The 20,667-nt window shown below is 35.2% G+C and overlaps 1 protein-coding gene across 1 annotated transcript; it reads left to right on the top strand.

The window, feature by feature from the left end:
- The first annotated feature begins 1,491 nt into the window (after positions 1 to 1,491).
- Positions 1,492 to 7,873, top strand: LOC131163394 (uncharacterized). Its single transcript, XM_058119988.1, has 10 exons — positions 1,492 to 1,521; positions 3,682 to 3,864; positions 4,063 to 4,200; positions 5,296 to 5,418; positions 5,542 to 5,638; positions 6,336 to 6,490; positions 6,647 to 6,730; positions 6,879 to 6,923; positions 7,205 to 7,412; positions 7,623 to 7,873. The coding sequence occupies exons 1-10, from the start codon at positions 1,492 to 1,494 to the stop codon at positions 7,871 to 7,873; spliced, it is 1,314 nt and encodes a 437-aa protein (XP_057975971.1).
- The last annotated feature ends 12,794 nt before the right edge of the window (positions 7,874 to 20,667 follow it).

Here is a 20,667-nt window from a genome sequence, read left to right as displayed (position 1 = left end):
TTGGAGATTTAAAAATTTTTTCCTAGGTTTATCTAAACCAGTAACAGAAATGCACAATCTAGAGTCAATCTAAACATGTACCAAGTTGCAGAGATGATAAATCAATCTATTTTCAGCACATGCAACACAATTCTAGTATTTCTCAATCGAATACAATTATATGTCAATCAGATATGCAGTATATGCAACAAAGAAATTGGATCATGCAAGAAGTAGAATATAAAGCAAGTAAAGTAAAGATAACATCGAATATGCTATCGGGGTTCGGCAAACGTGTCTATGCCCCCACCTCAGCTCGCAAGCCTGATAATTATACTATGACTCACTTAAAGGTGGAGCGGCTTCAGTTACAATTAGGTCAAATTTATTATGGCTAACCTCAACCTTTACACACTTTTCTTATTGGACGGAGAATTCCCACTTCAGGCCACGCCTAGATTACAATCAAATAAACTTTTTGTACAAGTAAAAATGCTTCTAATACAAGTAGATTTATATAACAGTATGATCCAAATATGTGCACTCGCAGATGATATGAATTTATTGCTCAAGTGAGATCCAATATGTAAACTCTCTAAGTTGTGTGAGTGTATGTATATGTAAGAGTTCAACCTTTGATTCAAGATATGATTTTTAATAAATAAATAATCAAAGGAAATTAATCACAATCCAAATCGAATATCTTAAAGATTTTCTAAATGTAAAGCACACTAGATATTTGAATTGATTCTTACAAAAACAATATCAAAGTTTGTATGGAAGCTTTCAAGTTTTATAATATGAGTGCCAAGACTAGCAAACAAAAATCAAGATCTTCCAAATCAAATATTTATAAATGAAATACTATGAGAAAGATAAAATAAGCAAGAACTCTCAAAAAATAAATTTTCAAATACGTATGAGTATGTGAGAGTATTTTCCAAGGGAATGATTTGTAAGAATGTAAACAATGACCACAATCAACTTCCTTCAATCTTGCAATTGATTTGCAAGAGATGAGAATAAATCAAATATACTCTCTATTTCAACAAGATGTTTGCTAGAAAGTATCTAAGAAAGATTTTCAAATATATGCTTGGAATGTAATAAATATAATAAAAAGAGGTTTGAAAAATTTGAGAGAGAATTTCTTATTCACTTTTTGCTAATCACCTCTAATTTGGTCAAATGAAATGATATATATAGGATACCTTTGATTTTTTATTGTTAGGGACCTATACGAAATTTTAGAAAATGTTTAATGACCTTTAACCCAAATTTATTCCTAATTACTATAGTTAAAATTAAAACAACCCGAGAGTTTCGGTCGCCTGATCTATAGGTCCAGTCGCCCGAACGCTCATATACATAAAAGCTCATTTTGAGGTTCGGGTGCCTGGGGTAAAGTTTGGGTGGCTAAGGTTAAGGCGATTTTCCAAAATGCTCGAGGTTCGGTCGCCTGATGCTAAGTTCGGTCTGCCGAACTTGCCATTTCAGTCGCCCAAGGTGTAAATGAACGTGAAGTTTGGGCGCCCGAGGAAGGTAAAAAAGTCTTCATTCAGGGTTCGGTTGATCGTGAACGTTCAGCTCATTTTGGTTCGGTTGCTCAACACAAGTCAAACTTTTGACCAATCAACTATTCGATTGACCGAGACATTTTTAACATGCCTGGTCGGTCGCCCGAAGCCCTTTTAAACTCAACAATTTAAGTCCTTTCTGAGTTTAAAGTTATAGGCAGGAACCTAGGGTCTCTCTAAGGTTGCTTGAGCAATTAGTCCTATCATGCAAGTGATGCAGTTATTACAGAGCATATATTACAGACCCGAATGAATAATATAAAATACAAATACAAATGAAAACATTATAAGACTTCATTTTCTTTGAGTTTCCATATGATATCTAAATTAATCCTGCACACAGACTCAAGACAAACGTTAAATTTCAAGTTATTTATCATAATCAAAATGAGATATGACCTATAAGATCAACAGTATGCCCACATAATGGTTCATTATGTGGTTAACTTTGGGATGCCAATGTATTTGCCTAAATAAGGACATTCTTTACAACAAAATGAGATAATAAGATAATTAGTAATATCTAGTTCCTGAAAAACTAGACTATTGAATTTCTATAACTCCACACATTTTTGTATTCCTCTTTTATTTAATTTATAACAGAAAGCACGAAGCATTCAACACAAGAAATTTGAAAACAAATAAAGTGTCAGCATAGAAAAATAAAATATTCCATCATATATTTATTTATTTATTTATAAATGTGATACGTGTCACTACTAAGTTTGGAAAAAGAAAAATAATAGTAGAGAGCAGATGCACGCTCCAACGATTTGGTGCATCGGTAGCGGTGGAGTTTCGTCGGTGTCGATGCCCCTTACCGCGAGGCCTACTCATCGTATCTCCAGCCCATGGAAAGTCCATTCCTGCTCCTCCTCCGTCAAAGCCTCGTTGGCCACCGCCACCTCACCATCCTCCTTCGGCAACTGCTGCCGCACTAAACGTGACAGCGACAGCGAGCAAAAGCATGGCCATGAGCATCACAGTCTTGGATGCATGTGGCAGCCTCAACTCTTCTACCTACCAATTTGTTTTCTGCAGACTACAACCATAAAAAAATGATGAAACCCAACAAAATTCACATGGAAAAGGATGTAAGTTGGTCCTTATATATAGAGAGTTTCTGCGTTAATCGAATTTTTTTAATAGCTAATCATACTAATCGAATTTTTTTAATAGCTAATCATACTTTCTTCATTATAGAGCCTAATTAACCCTTCAAAGAGAAAAAAAAAAAAAAAAAAATGTCGTAGGGAATACATATATAAACACTCAGCCACTGAGCACTAGGATTAATTTCTATTTTTGCGTCAACCAGATATGCAATATATTCAGCAAAAAAATTGGATCATGCAAGAAGTAGAATATAAAACAAGTAAAGTAAAGATAACACCGAATATGTTATTGGGATTCGCCAAATGTGTCTACGCCCCTACCTCAACTCGCAAGCCCGAGGATTATACTATGACTCACTTAACAGGTGGAGCAGTTTCAGTTACAATTAGGTCAAATTTACTAGGGCTAATCTCAACCTTTACACACTCTCCTTATTGGACGGAAAATTCCCACTTCAGGCCACACCTGGATTACAATCAAATAAACTTTTTGTACAAGTAGGAGTGCTTCTAACACAAGCAGATTTGTACAACAGTATGATCCAAATATGTGCACTCACAGATGATATGGATTTAATGCTCAAGTGAGATCCAATATGTAAACTCTCTGTTAGTATAATCTTCCTAAGTTACCCTTGTATATCCTGCCTCTTTAAAATGCGTGGGCTCAACAAATGTCAGTCTTTTTGATTGGTTGGTGATTATGGCGTTTTGTCACTAGAACAAAACCAAAACCCACCAAAACTGCCACGCAATCCACAGAGGAGTTTGATGAGGCTCTTGATGAATGAGAAAGTACTCACTGTAAGATCCTTTCTTGGTTTATTAATACATCAGTTCCTACTATTCAGAGTCTACTTCCTAAGTTTTGTAATGCCAAACTTGCTTGGAATTTTTTGGCCAAACGATACAACCGTGGCAGTGATGCTGCTCTCAAGTTTCAGTTGGAAACTAGGCTTTCTCAGATGCATCAGGAATCTGAACAATCTATTGTCGAGTTTCATGCTTAGGTTAATGGCATTTGGGACCAGCTTTCTCATGCTGACCTTGCTTTTTCTGATGAGCAGTCAATTCAGCTTTTTGCTGCATATCGGGATCGTCGTCAGTTCCTATCCTTTATGATGCATATCCGGGATGAATTTGAGAATACTCGAGCTTCTTTGTTACATCGATTTCCTTTTCCTACACTTGAGGTTGCTCTTGTGGAGTTCATTTTTTAGGAGACACGACAACAGACTCATCGGATTCATTCTATCGATATGATCTTAGTTACTGCTCCGTCTAGCTCCTCTACTCCTGCTGTGGTTGTTGCTTCTTCTAGACCGCGCCGTTTTAATGGCCAGTGCCACTATTGAAAGGAAAACGGTCATCGTATTTTCGATTGTCCTAAGAAGAAGGCCAAGGATGCTAGGGATGCTCTCAAGGCTACGACATCTTCCTCTTCCAGGCCTGTTGTTGCTGTCTCCGCCAACTCCTTAGTTTCTGCTCCATCTTCTGCACCTCCTTTGTCATCTCCTTCTGCAGCTGATGTAATGCCCCAACCTAGGTCTGCCAGGGAGCACTGTATCTCTCCTCCTCTACCACCTGGACCAGACAATAGGGGGTCGGGCCTTATCGGACTAATGACTAGTCCCACTGATCAACACATGTCTTTTTCAATGTGTTTTTTCCTCACTCACACACTTCTTGAGAAAACTTCCCAGGAGGTCACCCATTCCAATATTGCTCCAAGCTAAACACGCTTAACCGTGGAGTTCTTATGAGAAAGCTCTCGAAAAGAAAGGTGCACCTTGTTGATATGGGTAGTAACATCTAATCTTTTTAAGTCTTTCATCCATAGGGTATCACATTCTCCCCCACTTATAGAACGTAATGTCCTCGTTGCGAACCCACATTTCCAAACCCAGGCGATGTGAATCTCATCACACTTCCGGCTGGGTGTTGGCTCTGATACCATTTGTAACGCCCCAACCTAGGTCTGCCAAAGAGCACTGCATCTCTCCTCCTCCACCTGGACTAGACAATAGGGGGTCGGGTTTTATCGGATTAATGACTGGCCCCACAGATCAACACGTGTCCTTTTTAGTGTGTTTTATCCTCATTCACACACTTCCTGAGAAAACTTCCCAGGAGGTCACCCATCCCAATATTACTCCAAGCTAAACACGCTTAATCGTGGAGTTCTTATGGGAAAGTTCCCGAAAAGAAAGGTGCACCTTGTTGATATGGGTAGTAACATCTAATCTTTTTAAGTCTTTCATCCATAGGGTATCACAGCTGACCTTGAGGCAATTATCACCCAGGTTCTCTCCCGCACTTTTATTGCCTTATCAGTCTCCACAGGTACCTCTACACCTTGGTTTATTGATTCTGCGTGTTGTAATCATATGACCTCTGATTCCTCTTTAGTGACACATAAGCAATCTTTAAATCCTGTTCCCTTAATTTATACTGCTGATGGTTCACATATGTCTGTTAGTCATCTTGGTCATATTTCTACTCCTACTTTTTCTATCCCTAACACATATGTTGTACCTAACTTGTCTCTCAATCTCCTTTCTGTTGGTAAACTTGTTGAAAGTGATTTGATCTTAACTTTTTCTTACAACAGTTGTGATGTGTAGGATCCGAAGATGGGCCAACTTGTTGGGACCGGGTGTAAAGTTGGTCGCCTTTTTAAGCTCACGTCTCTGCATTTGCCTCATTCATGTTCTCCTTCATCTCTTTCTGCTGCCATGTCTTCCCGTGTTTGGCATTCTCGTCTCGGTCATACCTCATTATCTTATGTTCAATATTTAGCTTCTAGTGGTTGCTTAGGAAATGTTAAGTTTGAACTTTTTGATTGTATGCCTTGTCAACTTGGGAAACAGAAAACTTTACCTTTTAATGAAAGTGATTATTTGTCTTCTGCACCTTTTGATTTGGTTCATTCTAATATTTGCGGACCTGCTCCTGTCCCTACTAAGGGTGGGTCTCTTTACTTTGTTATTTTTATCGATGATTACTCTCGGTATACATGGATTTATCTTTTGCATGATCGCATTGGGTTACTTACTATTTTTCATGACTTTAAGAAAATGATTAAAACTCAGTTTAATCACACCATTTTCGGTCCGACAATGCCTTGGAATATACTTCTACTCCTTTCGTTGCAAAACTTCACGAGGCTAGCACCTTATCCCATCGATCCTGTCCATTCACCTCCCAATAGAATGGTTGTGCTGAACGTAAGCATCGCCACATCCTTAACACTGTTCGCTCTCAATTCTTCTCTACTTCCCTCCCAGAATCCTTTTGGGGAGAAGCTGCTCTTACTGCTATTTACATTATTAATCGGGTTCCAACCCCTACTCTTTCCAAAAAATCTCCATATGAGGCTCTCTATGGAAAGGTACCTGATTATTTTCTCTCAAAATATTTGGTTGTGCTTGCTTTGTTTTGCTCCCACCTCATAAACATACAAAACTTGAACCTCGTTCTCGTCTCTATTGCTTTCTTGGTTATGGCATTGAACAGAAGGGTTATTGGTGCTACGACCCCATTGCCTAGCATCTTCGAGTCTCTCGACATGTTCAATTTTGGGAACACAAAATGTTCACTAGTATCTCTCCATTTTCTTCTAATTGTCCCTTATACTCTCCTATTTTCACTGACCCTACCATAGATCTCTCTCCCGATTTTTCCTCTAATGCAAATCATGACAACTCATCAAGTGATCACTTCGTGTCTGCCTCTCTCGAACCTGGCTCGTATGATGATCATGCTGTCGCATCCATTCTGCCTGAGTCCTATGATTTGGATGTTCGTCGTTCTAGTCGAGTAAGGGCACCTCCTACCGATCTTAGTGATTATCACTAGTTTTCTACTCTTGACTCCCTTCACGAGCCTCGCAATTATCTCAAGGCTTGTTCAGTTCCTGTTTGGTAGCAAGCTATGTCTGAAGAACTTGACGCACTTCACAAAACTCATACTTAGGACTTGGTTGACCTGCCTCCTGGAAAGATTGTAGTTGGGAACAAATGGGTGTATAAACAGAAAACGAACTTTGATGGTTCTGAAGTAAGACATAAAGCTCGTTTAGTGACAAAAGGCTTTACTCAAGAATATGACATTTGATTTTGAGGAGACATTTGCCTATGTTGCTCGTATTACCTTCGTTCGCTCACTTTTGGCTATTGCCTCTGCTCGCCAATGGTCTTTATTTCAGATGGATGTCAAGAATGCCTTCTTACATGATGATTTGGTTGAGAAGGTATATATACAGCCCCTCTAGGATATCCTCATCCTCCTGGTAAGGTTTGTCGTCTCCGTCATGCTTTATATGGGCTTAAGCAAGCTCCCCGTGCTTGGTTTGCCAAGTTCAGCTCCACTATTGCACAACTTGGGTTTACCTCTAGCCCCTATGATTCAGCCCTTTTTTCCTGTCACACAACTATTGGCATCACTATTCTACTACTTTATGTTGATGATTTGATCATTACTAGTGATGATACTTTTGGTATTCATGAGCTTAAGCAATTTTTGTATCAGCAGTTTGAGACGAAAGACCTCGATTCTCTTCGCTACTTCCTCGACTTAGAAGTGTCTCCTACCTCTGATGGCTTCTCTTTGACTCAAGCTAAATATGCTTCTGATCTTCTCACACGTGCCGGTATCACAGATAGTAAGATCACTTATAGTCCACTAGAGCCCAACATCAAACTCCGTCCTACTGATGGGGAGCTCCTTCCCGATGGCACTTGTTACCGACAGCTTGTTGGGAGCTTGATTTATCTCACTGTCACTAGACCAGACATTGCCTATGCAGTGCACCTTGTTAGCCAGTTTATGTCGGCTCCTCATTCCGTTCACTATGCAACTGTTCTTCACATCATACGAAATGTGAAGGGAACCCTATTTCATGGGCTTTTCTTTTCCTCTCACTCATCCTTGACGTTGCGGGTTTATTCAGATGCTAATTGGGCAGGGGATCCTACTGATCGTCGACCTACCACTGGTTTTCTTTTTCTACTTGGTGACTCTTTTATCTCTTGGCGGAGCAAAAAGCAGATTGTTGTTGCTCGATCTAGTACTAAGGCTGAGTATCGGGCTATTGATGATACAACTTCTGAGCTTCTTTGGCTTCGTTGGCTTCTCCATGATATAGGTGTTCCTCAGCCCTCGCGCATTCCGCTTTACTGTGACAATCATAGTGCTGTTTAGATCGCTCACAATGATGTTTTTCATGAACGCACCAAACATATCAAGATCGATTGTCATTTCGTGCGTCATCATCTTTAGGAAGGGACACTTCGCCTCCTGTTAGTTCCTTCGTCTGATCAATTGGCTGATATCTTCACAAAGGCTCATTCACCTGGTCGTCATCATGCTTTAGTATGCAAACTCCAGTTGACATCTTCAATACCACCTTGGGTTTGAGGGGGGATGTTAGTATAATCTTCCTAAGTTACCCTTGTACTCTTGTATACTTCCTAAGTTACCCTTGTATATCCTGCCTCCTTCAACTATAAAGCCTAGTACTGCGTGATTGAAAATTATATTGAGAGTTTCTCTTTTAACACTCTATAAGATGTGTGAGTGTATGTATATGTGAAAGTTCAACTTTTGATTCAAGATATGATTTTAAATAAACAAATAATCAAAGGAAATTAATCACAATTCAAATCAAATATCTCAAAGATTTTCTAAATGTAAAGCACACTAGATATTTGAATTGATTCTTACAAAACCAATATCAAAGTTTGTATGAAAGCTTTCAAGTTTTATAATATGAGTGTCAAGACTAGCAAGCAAAAATCAAGATTTTCCCAATCAAATATTTATAAATGAAATACTATGGGAAAGATCAAATAAGCAAAAACTCCCAAAAAATATATTTTCAAATACATACGAACATGTGAGAGTATTTTCCAAGGGAATGATTTGTAAGGATGTAAACAATGACCTCAATCAACTTCCTTCAATCTTGCAATTGATTTGCAAGAGATGAGAATAAAACAAATATACTCTCTATTTCAACAAGATGTTTGCTAGAAAGTATCTAAGAGAGATTTTCAAATATATGCTTGGAATGTAATAAATATAGCAAAAAGAGGTATGAAAAATTTGAGAGAGAATTTCTTAATCACTTTTTACTAATCACCTCTAATTTGGTCAAATGAAATGATATATATAGGATACCTTTGATTTTTGACCGTTGGGGACCTATCTGGAATTTTAGAAAATGTTTAATGACCTTTAACCCAAATTTATCCCTAATTACTGTAGTTAAAATTAAGACGATTCGAGAGTTTCGATCGCCCGATCTATAGGGTCGATCGCCCGAACACTCATATACATAAAAGCTCATTTTGAGGTTCGGGTGCCCGGGGTAAAGTTCGGGTGGCCGAGGTTAAGGCAGTTTTCCAAAATGCTCGAGGTTTGGTCGCCTGACGATAAGTTTGGTCTGCCGAACTTGCCATTTCGGTCGCCCGGGGTGTAAATGAACGTGAAGTTCGGGCGTCCGAGGAAGGTAAAAAAGTCTTCATCCAAGGTTCGGTCGACCGTGAACGTTCAGCTTATTTTGGTTCGGTCGCCCAACCCAAGTCAAGCTTTTGACCAATCAACTATTCGGTGGACCATACATTTTTAACATGTTTGGTTTGGTCGCCCGAAGCCCTTTCAAACTTAACAATTTAGGTCCTTTCTGAGTTTAAAGTTATATGCAGGAACGTAGGGTCTCTCTAAGGTTACTTAAGAATAAGAAAAATACAAATACAAATGAAAATATTCTAGGGCTTCATTTTCTTCGAGTCTCCATACGATATCTAAATTAATCCTGCACACAAACTCAGGACAAACGTTAAATATTAAGGTATTAGTCATAATCAAAACGAGATATGACCTATAAAGTCAACAGTATGCCCACATAATAGTTAATTATGTTGTTAACTTTTGGTATGTCAATGTATTTGTCTATATAAGGACATGTTTTACAATAAAATGAGATAATAATATAATTAGCAATATTTAGTTTCTCAAGAACTAGACTATTGAATTTTTTCCAAATTTTTTTGTATTCCTTTTTTATTTCATTTACAATAGAAAGCACCACACGTTCAACATAAGAAATTTGAAAACAAATAAAGTGTCCGGATAGAAAAATAAAATATTCCATCATTTATTTATAAATGTGTCACTACTAAGTCAGAAAAAGAAAAATAACAGTAGAGAGCGGACACACGCTCCAACGATTTGGTGCATCGGCGGCGGTGGAGTTTCTCCGGTGCCGGTGCCCCTTACCGTGAGGCCTACTCATTGTATCTCCCGCCCACGGAAAGCCCGTTGCTGCTCCTCCTCTGTCAAAGCCTCGTTGGCCGCCGCCACCTCGCCGTCCTCCTCCGGCAACTGCTGCCGCACTAAACGTGAAGGCGACGGCGAGCAAAAGCACGGCCACGAGCGTCACAGTCTTGGATGCGTGTGGCGGCTTCATCTCCTCTAGCTATACCAATTTGTTTTCTGCGGACTACAACTACAAAAAAATGATGAAACTCAACGAAATTCACATGGAAGAGGATGTAAGTTGGTCGTATATATAGAGAGTTTCTGCATTAATTGAATTTTTTTTAATAGCTAATCATATTTTCTTCATTGTAGAGCCTAACTAACCCTTGAAAGAGAAAAAAAAAAGATGCTGTAGCCTGTAGGGAATACATATCTAAACACAGAGCACTAGGACTAGGCTCAATTTTTGTAAAAAATTTAAAAGGTTATAAAGAAAAATAATATAAAATTAAAGAGGGTAAGATGCTTCTAAATAGTTATGAAAATATTTTGAAATAATTATGAATAGTTATAAGAATAAATTTGATATTTTAAAATAATATAGACATTTGATATAAGAATAAATTAAATAATATATAGACATTTGATAGACATTTGATAGTTGTAAATGATTATTTGGTTATTTTAAGATAATTATGAACAGTTATAAGGATAGATTTAATATTACTATAAGGGTAACTATGGGTAGTTAATTAATTAAAGGGATAAAATTTGATACTTTTTGAAAGAAGACACAAAGGATAAATCTCATTTATAGTATTGTAGCCATGGGCATGCACTATTTGCATGCTCCAAGGCTCTCAATTTTTTAAAATTTAAAAATGATTAAGAAAATAACAAAGAACTAAAGAGTATAAGAGCGTTTTGAGATAATTATAAATAGTCATTAAGGTGCTTTGAGAAAATTATTAATAGTTATAAGAATAAATTAGACACAATTATAAGAATTTTTTTAAATAGTTTTTCGTAATTAAAGGGTATTTTACGATAATAATTATTAGTTATAAGGATAAATTTGAAATTTTTGAAAGAGGAACCAAAGGAAACCTCTTTTATAGTATTGGAGACTAGTCATGGGCACACACTATGTGCTTGCTCTACAGTTCTCTATTTTTTAAAAAACTTTTTAAAAATTATAAAGAAAATAATAGAGAATTAAAGAGTGTGAAAGACATTTTGAAATAGTTGTGAATAATTACAGGGGTGAGTTGCTATGAATAGTTATAAGGATAAATTTGACATAATCATAAAGAATTTTGAGATTATTGTGGGTAGTCAAAGGGATATTTTGTAATAATTATTGATAATTATAGGGATAAATTTAATATTTTTTAAAAAATATCAAAAAAAAAATTCCATTTATAGTATTATAGTATTTTATATATATATATATATATATATATATATATATATAAATTAATAGATATATGGGAAGTTGTCATCTCTTAAAGCAACAATTATAGAAATAAATCACCAAAAAATATATTTTTTTATTTTTTTAGCTCAAAAAAAAGCTAAATGCAATAGTGTTTACTTTGTTATTATATAAAACTTTATATAAAAATGTTAGAAAACAATAAAAAAAAAATTTTAATTTCTTAACAATTAAATATAGAATTTAAACTTTTTTTTTAAGTATGAAATGTTTAATTCACATAATTATCAATTGCTCCACTTATTCAAAACAAACAGAATAGAAATAATTCTACATAATTAAAAATTAATTAACTTATTTGTAAATTGATTGATTTATTTAAAAAATTGAATAACTTAAAATAGAATGAATCATTTAAGTTGAACTCAACTTGATAATAACTCTCACATTTTTTGTTAAAGTAATTTTTTCATCCATTCAAAATTTTCTTTTAATTAATGGACTCTTGTCATGAGTGTGACACTCCATTTCACCTAGAAGCATATAATTTTTTTTTTTATTATTACATAGGAACTCCAGCCACCAACAAGCCCTTCAAACCCCTCTGGTGTGGCACCAAACCGACTAATCAGTGTCATCCGCCTCCAGGTCTCGCTGATCAGGGTAAAGTCCAAATGTGGACATGACTTCTATGCATTAGTTGGACGTTTAGTCAACCCAACTCTCAGAACACATCTCTATTACCATCCACGCTCCCCATTAGCTTACAGAAAATCCTCACAATTTACAATCCCTGCTGGCTATAGTTTACTTGTACAATTTGAGTTGCTCCTCATTTTCTTGTCATCGTTTTAGAAATTGTTTATGTACATCTCAATGCACTATCTCAGTTTAACTTTTTGAGCAAAACATGACAAAAGGCAAAAAGAAAGAAAATCCGTGAAACAACCTTATCCTAGTTATATGAATTCAACTACTACTAAGAATATTCCCTTTCTTCTTCAAAATTCAAAGGCCTATGAAAACTAACAATTTGGCCACCTCATTTAAGGGAAGTTGACCCAATATAATAATAATAATAATAATAATAATAATAATAATAATAATAATATTCTTTTCTTTCCTTTCCTACACTCATAATAAAATAAAAGTTGTTTCTACTACTTTGTTTAGTTGCTTAGAGTCTTGAGATTGTACATGTTGTACAAGTAACCTTTTATTTTTCTGGGTGGAATTTCCACAATATAAGAATTCTTTTTGGCTAACAATTTTGCTAAGATATCGGTTAACAGGATTTAAAAGCTATTATTGTATCAAAGTAACCAAAATATTAAAGTAATTATAAACTTGTAATGGTAAAATATTATGTATGTCACAACATTTTCGGAGGGCCAACTCTCAAAAAAAGGGAAGTCGAATCTCCGAGTTGCCTCGGCTGAGTGGCAGACTCGATATCATGTGTGATTACAAGTCAAAGTTGCGTAATTAAGTATTTAAATTTATGCATTAAAGATTATAATTTTAATTAAATGTTTGATTATGTCTCATAATTTTAACATTGGGCTCATTTGATAATTTTAAGATAATTATCCTATTTTTATCAAAAATTTACGGACACTCGTGTTTAATTATGGCGGGTTGTTTTTCGGAAATTTGGAGAGGCGATGAACTTAATGTCTTGAGCCATGCACGAGAATGAAGATGTCGAGCCATGCATGAAGAAGCCAACTGTGTGCATTGAAGTGTTTTAAAATTGAGAAGGTTCGGGCATGCAGTTGGGCTTCATATATATATGTGATGTGACATGTGGGCCTTGTGTACGTGAAGCATGCACATGGAGAGGTGAATCGGTCCGTGCATGCGTGAAGAACTGGAGGCCAACATAGCTGAGCCCGGGCTTCAAAATTAAAGAGCTGCATGTAGACGGCCATGAGAAGTCCGGTCAATGTTGAGTCTGAACTACGTAATAACCTGATCCTGATAAGGTATGTTAGCAGTTTGTTCAAATGACAAGTTCGGTCAATACTTTGCGAATACTGCACCACAAACTAGGGCATAAATTTTTATTATGAGATAGGATTTTTGAGCCTTAGTTTTCTTGTTCTTGTTGAAACCTAAATCCTAAGCCTACATTGCGTCCTGTGTCTTAAAGTCCACCCTGAGATTGGAATATTGATCAAACTATCTAATGAGACACTAGTTATAATTCAAGATAGGGAGTTTGAAATAAGTTTGAAATAAGTAAGAAAGAATCTCTAAGTGGTGATACATTGGAGGAGTTATGGTTATGAGGCTAAAATAAAATAATGATAAAAAAAAAAAAGGTTTGCCCATTGATATGATTCTCTAAGCTAGCAAAGTTACAAGTACTAATAAAATTTGTCTCCTATTTAACAAGTATAGAAAAATCAAACAAAGACAAGTAAGTTTGTGCATTCCATCCATATTCCTATTGAGATTGGGTTATCTGATTGCGTGTTTATTTATTTAAATTTCAAAGAGATTTTAAAACATTAAGGATGCAATCCAAAGAAGGTCTTTGTGGAGAAAATGTAAGATGGACAAGATCAGCTACAAATGCTTCTACTAGGGCAGGGGTCATGTCGAGTTGCAGAGGAACACATTCAGGGACATCTATGTTAGATGGGAATTCGAAGATATGACCAAGATCAGAATGTGGTTTGTTACGGGCTCATTGGGAAATTTACACGTCATCATGTATTATATATATATATATATATATATATATATATATATATATATATATATATATATATATAAAGCCTTCTTACTCTTCCAAGCTTGAAAAGAGGACGGATAGTCGAAGAGTTTCGGAATCACCAGTATGCTTCTTGTAGAAAGGTCCCCGTTGGGAATGTAAGATGTTGATAGAATCAGACAATCTAACTAGGGCAAATGTCATAACAAGTTTCACAAGAGCTGATTCAGAGATTTGCTTATTCAAGAGGAATTTAACAACATGGCAGTAAGCGGTTACAGATGCATTTAACTTGGACAAATTCCATGTTCAGGTACCCTTATATCATAGTGTAGATTGAAAACACGACCAAGATCGGAGTTAAATAAATGCAACAGGGGCAGGTCCCATGTCAAGTTCTAGTGGGGCTAATTTAGGTGCTTTCCTATCAAAAGTAAAAATTGAAAACATGACAAATAAAAGTGATTAGGGTAGATGTTAGGTTGAGTTTCAAGAGAGCTAATTTTGGGACATTAATATTGGATTTGGAATTCGAAAATATGGTCAAGATCAGAGATTGAGTTATTGAGTATAGGCACGTTGGATAAAGAAAGTTCATGCATCATTTTACATTTCATGCCTTTCCATTGCATAAAAAAAAAAAGAAAAAAAGAATGCATACCTGTCATATCATGCAACGTGCATACACATCCCTATGTTCTAGTATCATATCAAAAAACATGTATGCATCCCTACATTCTAGCATCATAAGTAGCAACATGCATACACCACGTAGCATCATTCATTCACACTTATCTTGTCATCCTTGTCTAAGCAATCCATGTCTCGCTAAAAAATTGTGACAACTGACTCAGGTACAAATCGATCCATTTACTCCGATACTAAGAAACTAGCCCAAGTCTTTGTCAAGTCATCCACTCTGAAGCTGGGGCAATTGAGCCTAGTCCAAATTTTAGCATCAACTTTGAAACCGGGGCACTAACCTTTGAGACCAAATTAGGCCATCTGGCTCTCGGGATCCTACACCCGAGCATTCATCTTCAATTCGACAATTTATCAAGCTCTCGAGATTCTACACTCGAGCATTCATCTTCAATTCAACAATTCATCTGGCTCTCATGATCCTATACCCAAGCATTCATCTTCAATTCGACAATTCATCTAGCTCTTGGGATCCTATACCCGAGCATTCATCTCGAATTTGACAATTCATCAGGCTCCCGAGATTTTACACCCGAGCCATCATTAACCATCGGTCCAGAATTCTTATCGAATAGTCATCAAACTCTTAGAATCCCACATCTAAGAAGCCCTCGAGATCCTACTCTCAAACAATCAATAGACGCTCGGAATCCTACATCTGAGGAGTTCTTGAGATCCTACACTCAAGCAATCTGCAGACTCTTGGAATCCTACATTTGAGGAGTCCTCGAGATCCTACACTCAAGCAATCAACTGACTTTCAGAATCCTACATCTGAGGAGTTCTCGAGGTCCTACACTTGAGAAATCAACAGACTCTTGGAATCCTACATCTGAGGAGTCCTCGAGATCCTACACTCAAGCAATCAACAAACTCTTAGAATCCTACATCTGAAGAGTCCTCGAGATCCTACACTCGAGCAATCAGCAGACTCTCAAAATCCTACATCTGAGGAGTCCTCGAGATCCTACACTTGAGTAATTAGCAGACTCTCGGAATCCTACATCTGAGGAGTCCTCAAGATCCTACACTCGAGCAATCAATAGACTCTTGGAATCCTACATCTAAGGAGTCCTCAAGATCCTACACTCGAGCAATCAGCAAACTCTCGGAATCCTAAATCTAAGGAGTCCTTGAGATCCTACACTCGAGCAATCAACAGACTCTTAGGATCTTACACCTGAGTAGTCAAACATACAAAGGAGCTTGGGACCCTACACGCGATTGATCATCCCCATTGAAGTAACTATTTTTCAGAGATTCAAGATCTTACACCTGAGTAGTCAAACATTCAAAGGATCTTGGGACCCTACACCCGATTGATCATTCCCAATGGAGTAACCATTTTTCAAAGACTCAGGACCCTACACTTGAATACTCAGGATTTTACACCCAATTGATCATTCCTAATGGAGTAACCCTTTTTCAAAGACTCATGACCCTACACCTGAATACTTGGGATCTTACACTTGATTGATCATCCCTAATTGAGTAACCATTTTTCAGAGATTTTATCCAATAACTTCCCAGAGAATTGTGCCACATTCCCATTTTTCCCAGTTTAAATTTTCTCATCCCTGGTTGGCAAAAGCAAACTGCATTTGGTTGATCTGAAAGCTTTAGACAATTGTTTAGTCTGATTAAAACATGTGTCTTTCATCTTTGTAGGCTTGTTGCTACAAATAACGTAGGAGAGTTCCTACTGTTATATTAAAACAACAAACCCTACAAAGAGAGGCAGCTATAGATACCCCAATTTTAATCAGGCCGTTCCGGGAAGACTCGGTGTACTAAAAAGTTGACCTTGAGTTCTCGGGAATGGGAGGATCCGATTGAGTCCCATTTACTTCAAATGTGAGTCTCGGTTATTTTCAAAATTAAGGTCTTTTATTTTTAAAAGGTGTCCCAGTTATTTTAAACTGAGTCTTGATATTTTTAAATTGAGTCATTTTGATTTTTAAAATGAATCCCAGTTATTTTTATATAAATTTTTTTTTAATTAGGTCTTTAAATTTTAAAAATTGAGTCTTTTATATTTTAAAATTTAGTTCTTTCAATTAAGTATTTTATTGAGTCCCTAAAAATAGTCCTTTTTAAAAAAAAAAAAATTTTATGAGTCATTTTTATTTTAACTTGATTTCGGGGTCCTATTTTCCAAGAATTTAAGTCCACATTTTTACCGGGCTTTTCCTTTATTTTTGGAGGAATCAAATGATAAAAAAAATATTTTTTTGCATGGGCCATGCAGCCCATGTAAGTTAAATACAAGGGCTGCCGCATACCCACGTGGATTAGGGTTTCTCTTAGGATTTTTGGATATTTGTGGCTTATAAAAACAAAGCCAAAGGAAGCAAAGAGAGGAGGTGGGAATGCGGAGGCTGAACACAGCAAGGGGACACGGCCATAGGAATAGGAAGAAGAAGAGGAAGAAAAAGAAGAAGAAGAAGAAGAAGAAGAAGAGGAGGAGCAGCAACAACACAACATCATCGGCACCTGTGCAATCAATTTGATGAAGCCAATCGAATGGTCGTTTCTTATCCGATCGAATTGAAATTTTACCAGGTTGTTCTCAACTCACTAATTTTAATTTTCACCAATTTGATTTTTATTTAGAGCTTTGAAGCTTTTATTTTTATTTCTTGGACAGCCAACTTACTGCAGCAGCAGCAAATTCACCGGTGCTGCGTGGTCGACTTAATGAAGCCAATTGAACAATGATTCCTCATCCGATCAAATTGAAATTTTATCAGGTTGTTCCTGACTCATTAATTTTAATTTTCACTGATTGGATTTTTATTTAAAACTTTTAAGCTTTGATTTATATTTCTTGGACAACCAACTTACTGCAGCAACAGCAAGTTCATTGGTACTGCGTGGTCGACTTGATGAAACCAATCAAACAGTGGTTCTCATCTGATCGAATTGAAATTTTACCATTTTGTTCCTAACTCGCTAATTTTAAGTTTCACCGATTGGATTTTTATTTAGAATTTTTAAACTTCTATTTTTATTTCTTGGATAGCAGACTCACCGCAGCAGTGGCAAGTTCATTAGAGCCTGATGAAACTAAAATTTTTGCAGGTATTATGTTCACATGTCTTTTATCAGGTATGTGAGTGCTTGGGTGTGTATTGTATTTCTTGTTCCTTTTTGTATTTCATATTATTATAGTTGTATTATTCAAGTCATATTTATTTAGGGTGTTGTTATTACTATGTTTATTGTCTACATGTTATTTAAGGTTTTTGATTTATTTAGTATAATTATAATGTTTATGGTTTATATTATATGTAGGGTTTCAGTTATCGTATGTGTTATTTTAGGGTTTGAATGGTATTTTTTGGATCTTAATTGTACATTTAGGGCTTGAGTTATCATATGGTTTATTTAGGATTGGTTGGTTTCTCACAATATTGCTATTAATGATAAGGCCTTAATTGTTTAGATGGTTATTATTTGTACGTAAAATATATTTATTTAAGGTTTGAATTGTTTCTGTATTATCATTTTTATGGATTAATCATTTTTATATATATATACTGTACGTTAACTTTAGGATTTGACTATTTTCACGTCTTTACTATTATATCATGATATGTATAGTACTATCATTCTTACTATTATTGTAGAGTATTATTAATGTATGTCTTATGTTATTATAGTAAGTATGTTATTGCTTTAATTATAGTGGATTATTATGATATGTGACTTATTATTATAGGAAGAGGTGTTGCCATATATATATGTATATCAAGGTAAGTATTATTATCATATAGGGTATGTCTTATTATTATTATTATTATATATATATATATATATATATATATATATATATATATAGTAAGTTGTGTGTCATTATTATTATTAACATAGTATGTGCTATTATTATGTACATATATTAAATATTTATTATTATTAAGTATTTTTAAAATTTTAGCATATTATAGCTCGTTGTGGTGCTGTTTGGTAATTTCAGTATTTAATTGTACTATATGTTTATACTTTATATTATGAATTGTTGCCTTTATTTTCTTTAAGTAATTTTGTATTATATTATTATGTCTTTCATATGTATCCCTATGATTTCAAAAAGGGGTACGAGCTTTCGGACTTCACATACCTTTAGTTTTGAGAGAATATATATTATGTATATTTTTGTGATTAATTTCTTTGCTCATATATTTTGTAAATTCACAAAAGGAGTAATTTTAAAGACTCATTAAATTTACTTTGGGATAATTTCATAATTAATTAGGTATTGTTCGTAAAAACAGGCGCGTAGGGGGTGCTCGTACCTTCCCCTTGCGTAACCGAACTCTCGATCCCGATTTTGATAATGTAAACCAATTCTACCCTTAATTAGGTAGTAATTAAGTGTTCTAATCACACTAAAAGGTTAATGGCGACTCCAATATTCTTATTTTCTCTTGAAAATATAAAACAATTTTTATTTCTCCGACCTCGAGGCACTTGTGCTTCGGGACGTCGCGACAGCTTGGCGACTCCACTAGAGATATTAGAGAGTCGAGCCAGTAATTAGATAAAGATTATCTTGAGTTCATATTTAATAAATATTTTAATTGCTCCTTATTTTTTGAATATTAATTGCAAATATTTTCTTTCCAATTTTTTTTAGATAAGAATATTCATTGTAAATATTTTATTTCCAAATTTTTTAAATAGGCATCATAATTGCAAATATTTTATTTCAAGTTTTTTTAATTGCAAATATTTTCTTTCCAAAATTTTTAAATAAGCATAGTAATTGCAAATATTTTATTTCCAATTTTTTTTAATTACAAATATTTTCTTTCCAAATTTTTTTTAGATAAGAATATTAATTGTAAATATTTTATTTCCAATTTTTAAAATAAGTATAGTAATTGCAAATATTTTATTTCCAAATTTTTTAGATAAGCATATTAATTGCAAATATTTTCTTTTCAAATTTTTTTTAGATAAGCATAGTAATTGCAAATATTTTATTCCCAATTTTTTTAGATAAGCAAATTTTAATTGCAAATATTTTGCTTCCAAATTATTTATTGCAAATATTTTGTTTCCAAATTTTATTAATTGCAAATATTTTGTTTCTAATTTTTTTTTAATAAAACATTTTATTTGTACATATTTTGTTTCCAAATTTTAACTGCAAATATTTTGTTTCCAAATTTTTAGAATAAGCGTGTTAATTGTAAATATCTTGGTTCCATATTTTGAATAAGCATGTGATTGATTGTAAACACTTCATTTCCTTTGTTGTTTGAATAATCATGTGATTAATTGTGAATATTTTGTTTCCTTTGTTATTGAATAAGCATGTGATTACTTGTGAATATCCTGTTTGAATAAGCATGTAATAAAGGTGGGGATAGAGGGATTAGGCCAAGCTTATAAATTCACACACTTTCACTAGCCTTCTACCCGGGCTTTACCCTTTAGGATTATAAATGAGCACAGTACTGTTAGCCCTCATGGGACGAGGTCCTTGGGGGTGCGTGAACCACTTCGCTTAGTTTGAACTTTGTTCAAGCCCATTGGGTGAGGATAGGGTTAAGGCTAGGAACCTGTTATCTATAGGGAATAGAACCTACCCACACATACTTGTCTATAGTCTTTCCTAACTAGGATAGAGCCATGAAGAAACCCTGTAAAATAGGTGTATCTACCGTGGGTTGGGATAGAGGCCACATCCTTCTTCACATTATGTAATCGAGTTTTTTGTATGTATGCTTTTAGATACTTTGTAATATGTCTTGCATTTTGCATCCATTCTAGGCATTTATACCACTTAGCCAATATTCTGAAAAAAAAAACCCAACAGTGAGACCGCGGCCCATTCTTTAAAAAATAAAGCACTTGGTCTAAGCATTTTAA

Source organism: Malania oleifera, chromosome 9, assembly GCF_029873635.1.
Source record: "Malania oleifera isolate guangnan ecotype guangnan chromosome 9, ASM2987363v1, whole genome shotgun sequence".
NCBI classification, from domain to species: Eukaryota; Viridiplantae; Streptophyta; class Magnoliopsida; order Santalales; family Ximeniaceae; genus Malania; species Malania oleifera.
This window is presented reverse-complemented; position numbering and strand designations above follow the sequence as displayed.

Excerpts from the sequence above, each read along its gene's own strand:
- LOC131163394 (XM_058119988.1), top strand. The coding sequence starts at position 1,492 with ATGAACGTGAAGTTTGGGCGCCCGAGGAAG. Across the intron at positions 3,865-4,062 it reads TTCCTTTTCCTACACTTGAG|AAGAAGGCCAAGGATGCTAG; the intron begins GTTGCTCTTGTG and ends GATTGTCCTAAG. Across the intron at positions 5,419-5,541 it reads CTGCTGCCATGTCTTCCCGT|AAAACTTTACCTTTTAATGA; the intron begins GTTTGGCATTCT and ends CTTGGGAAACAG.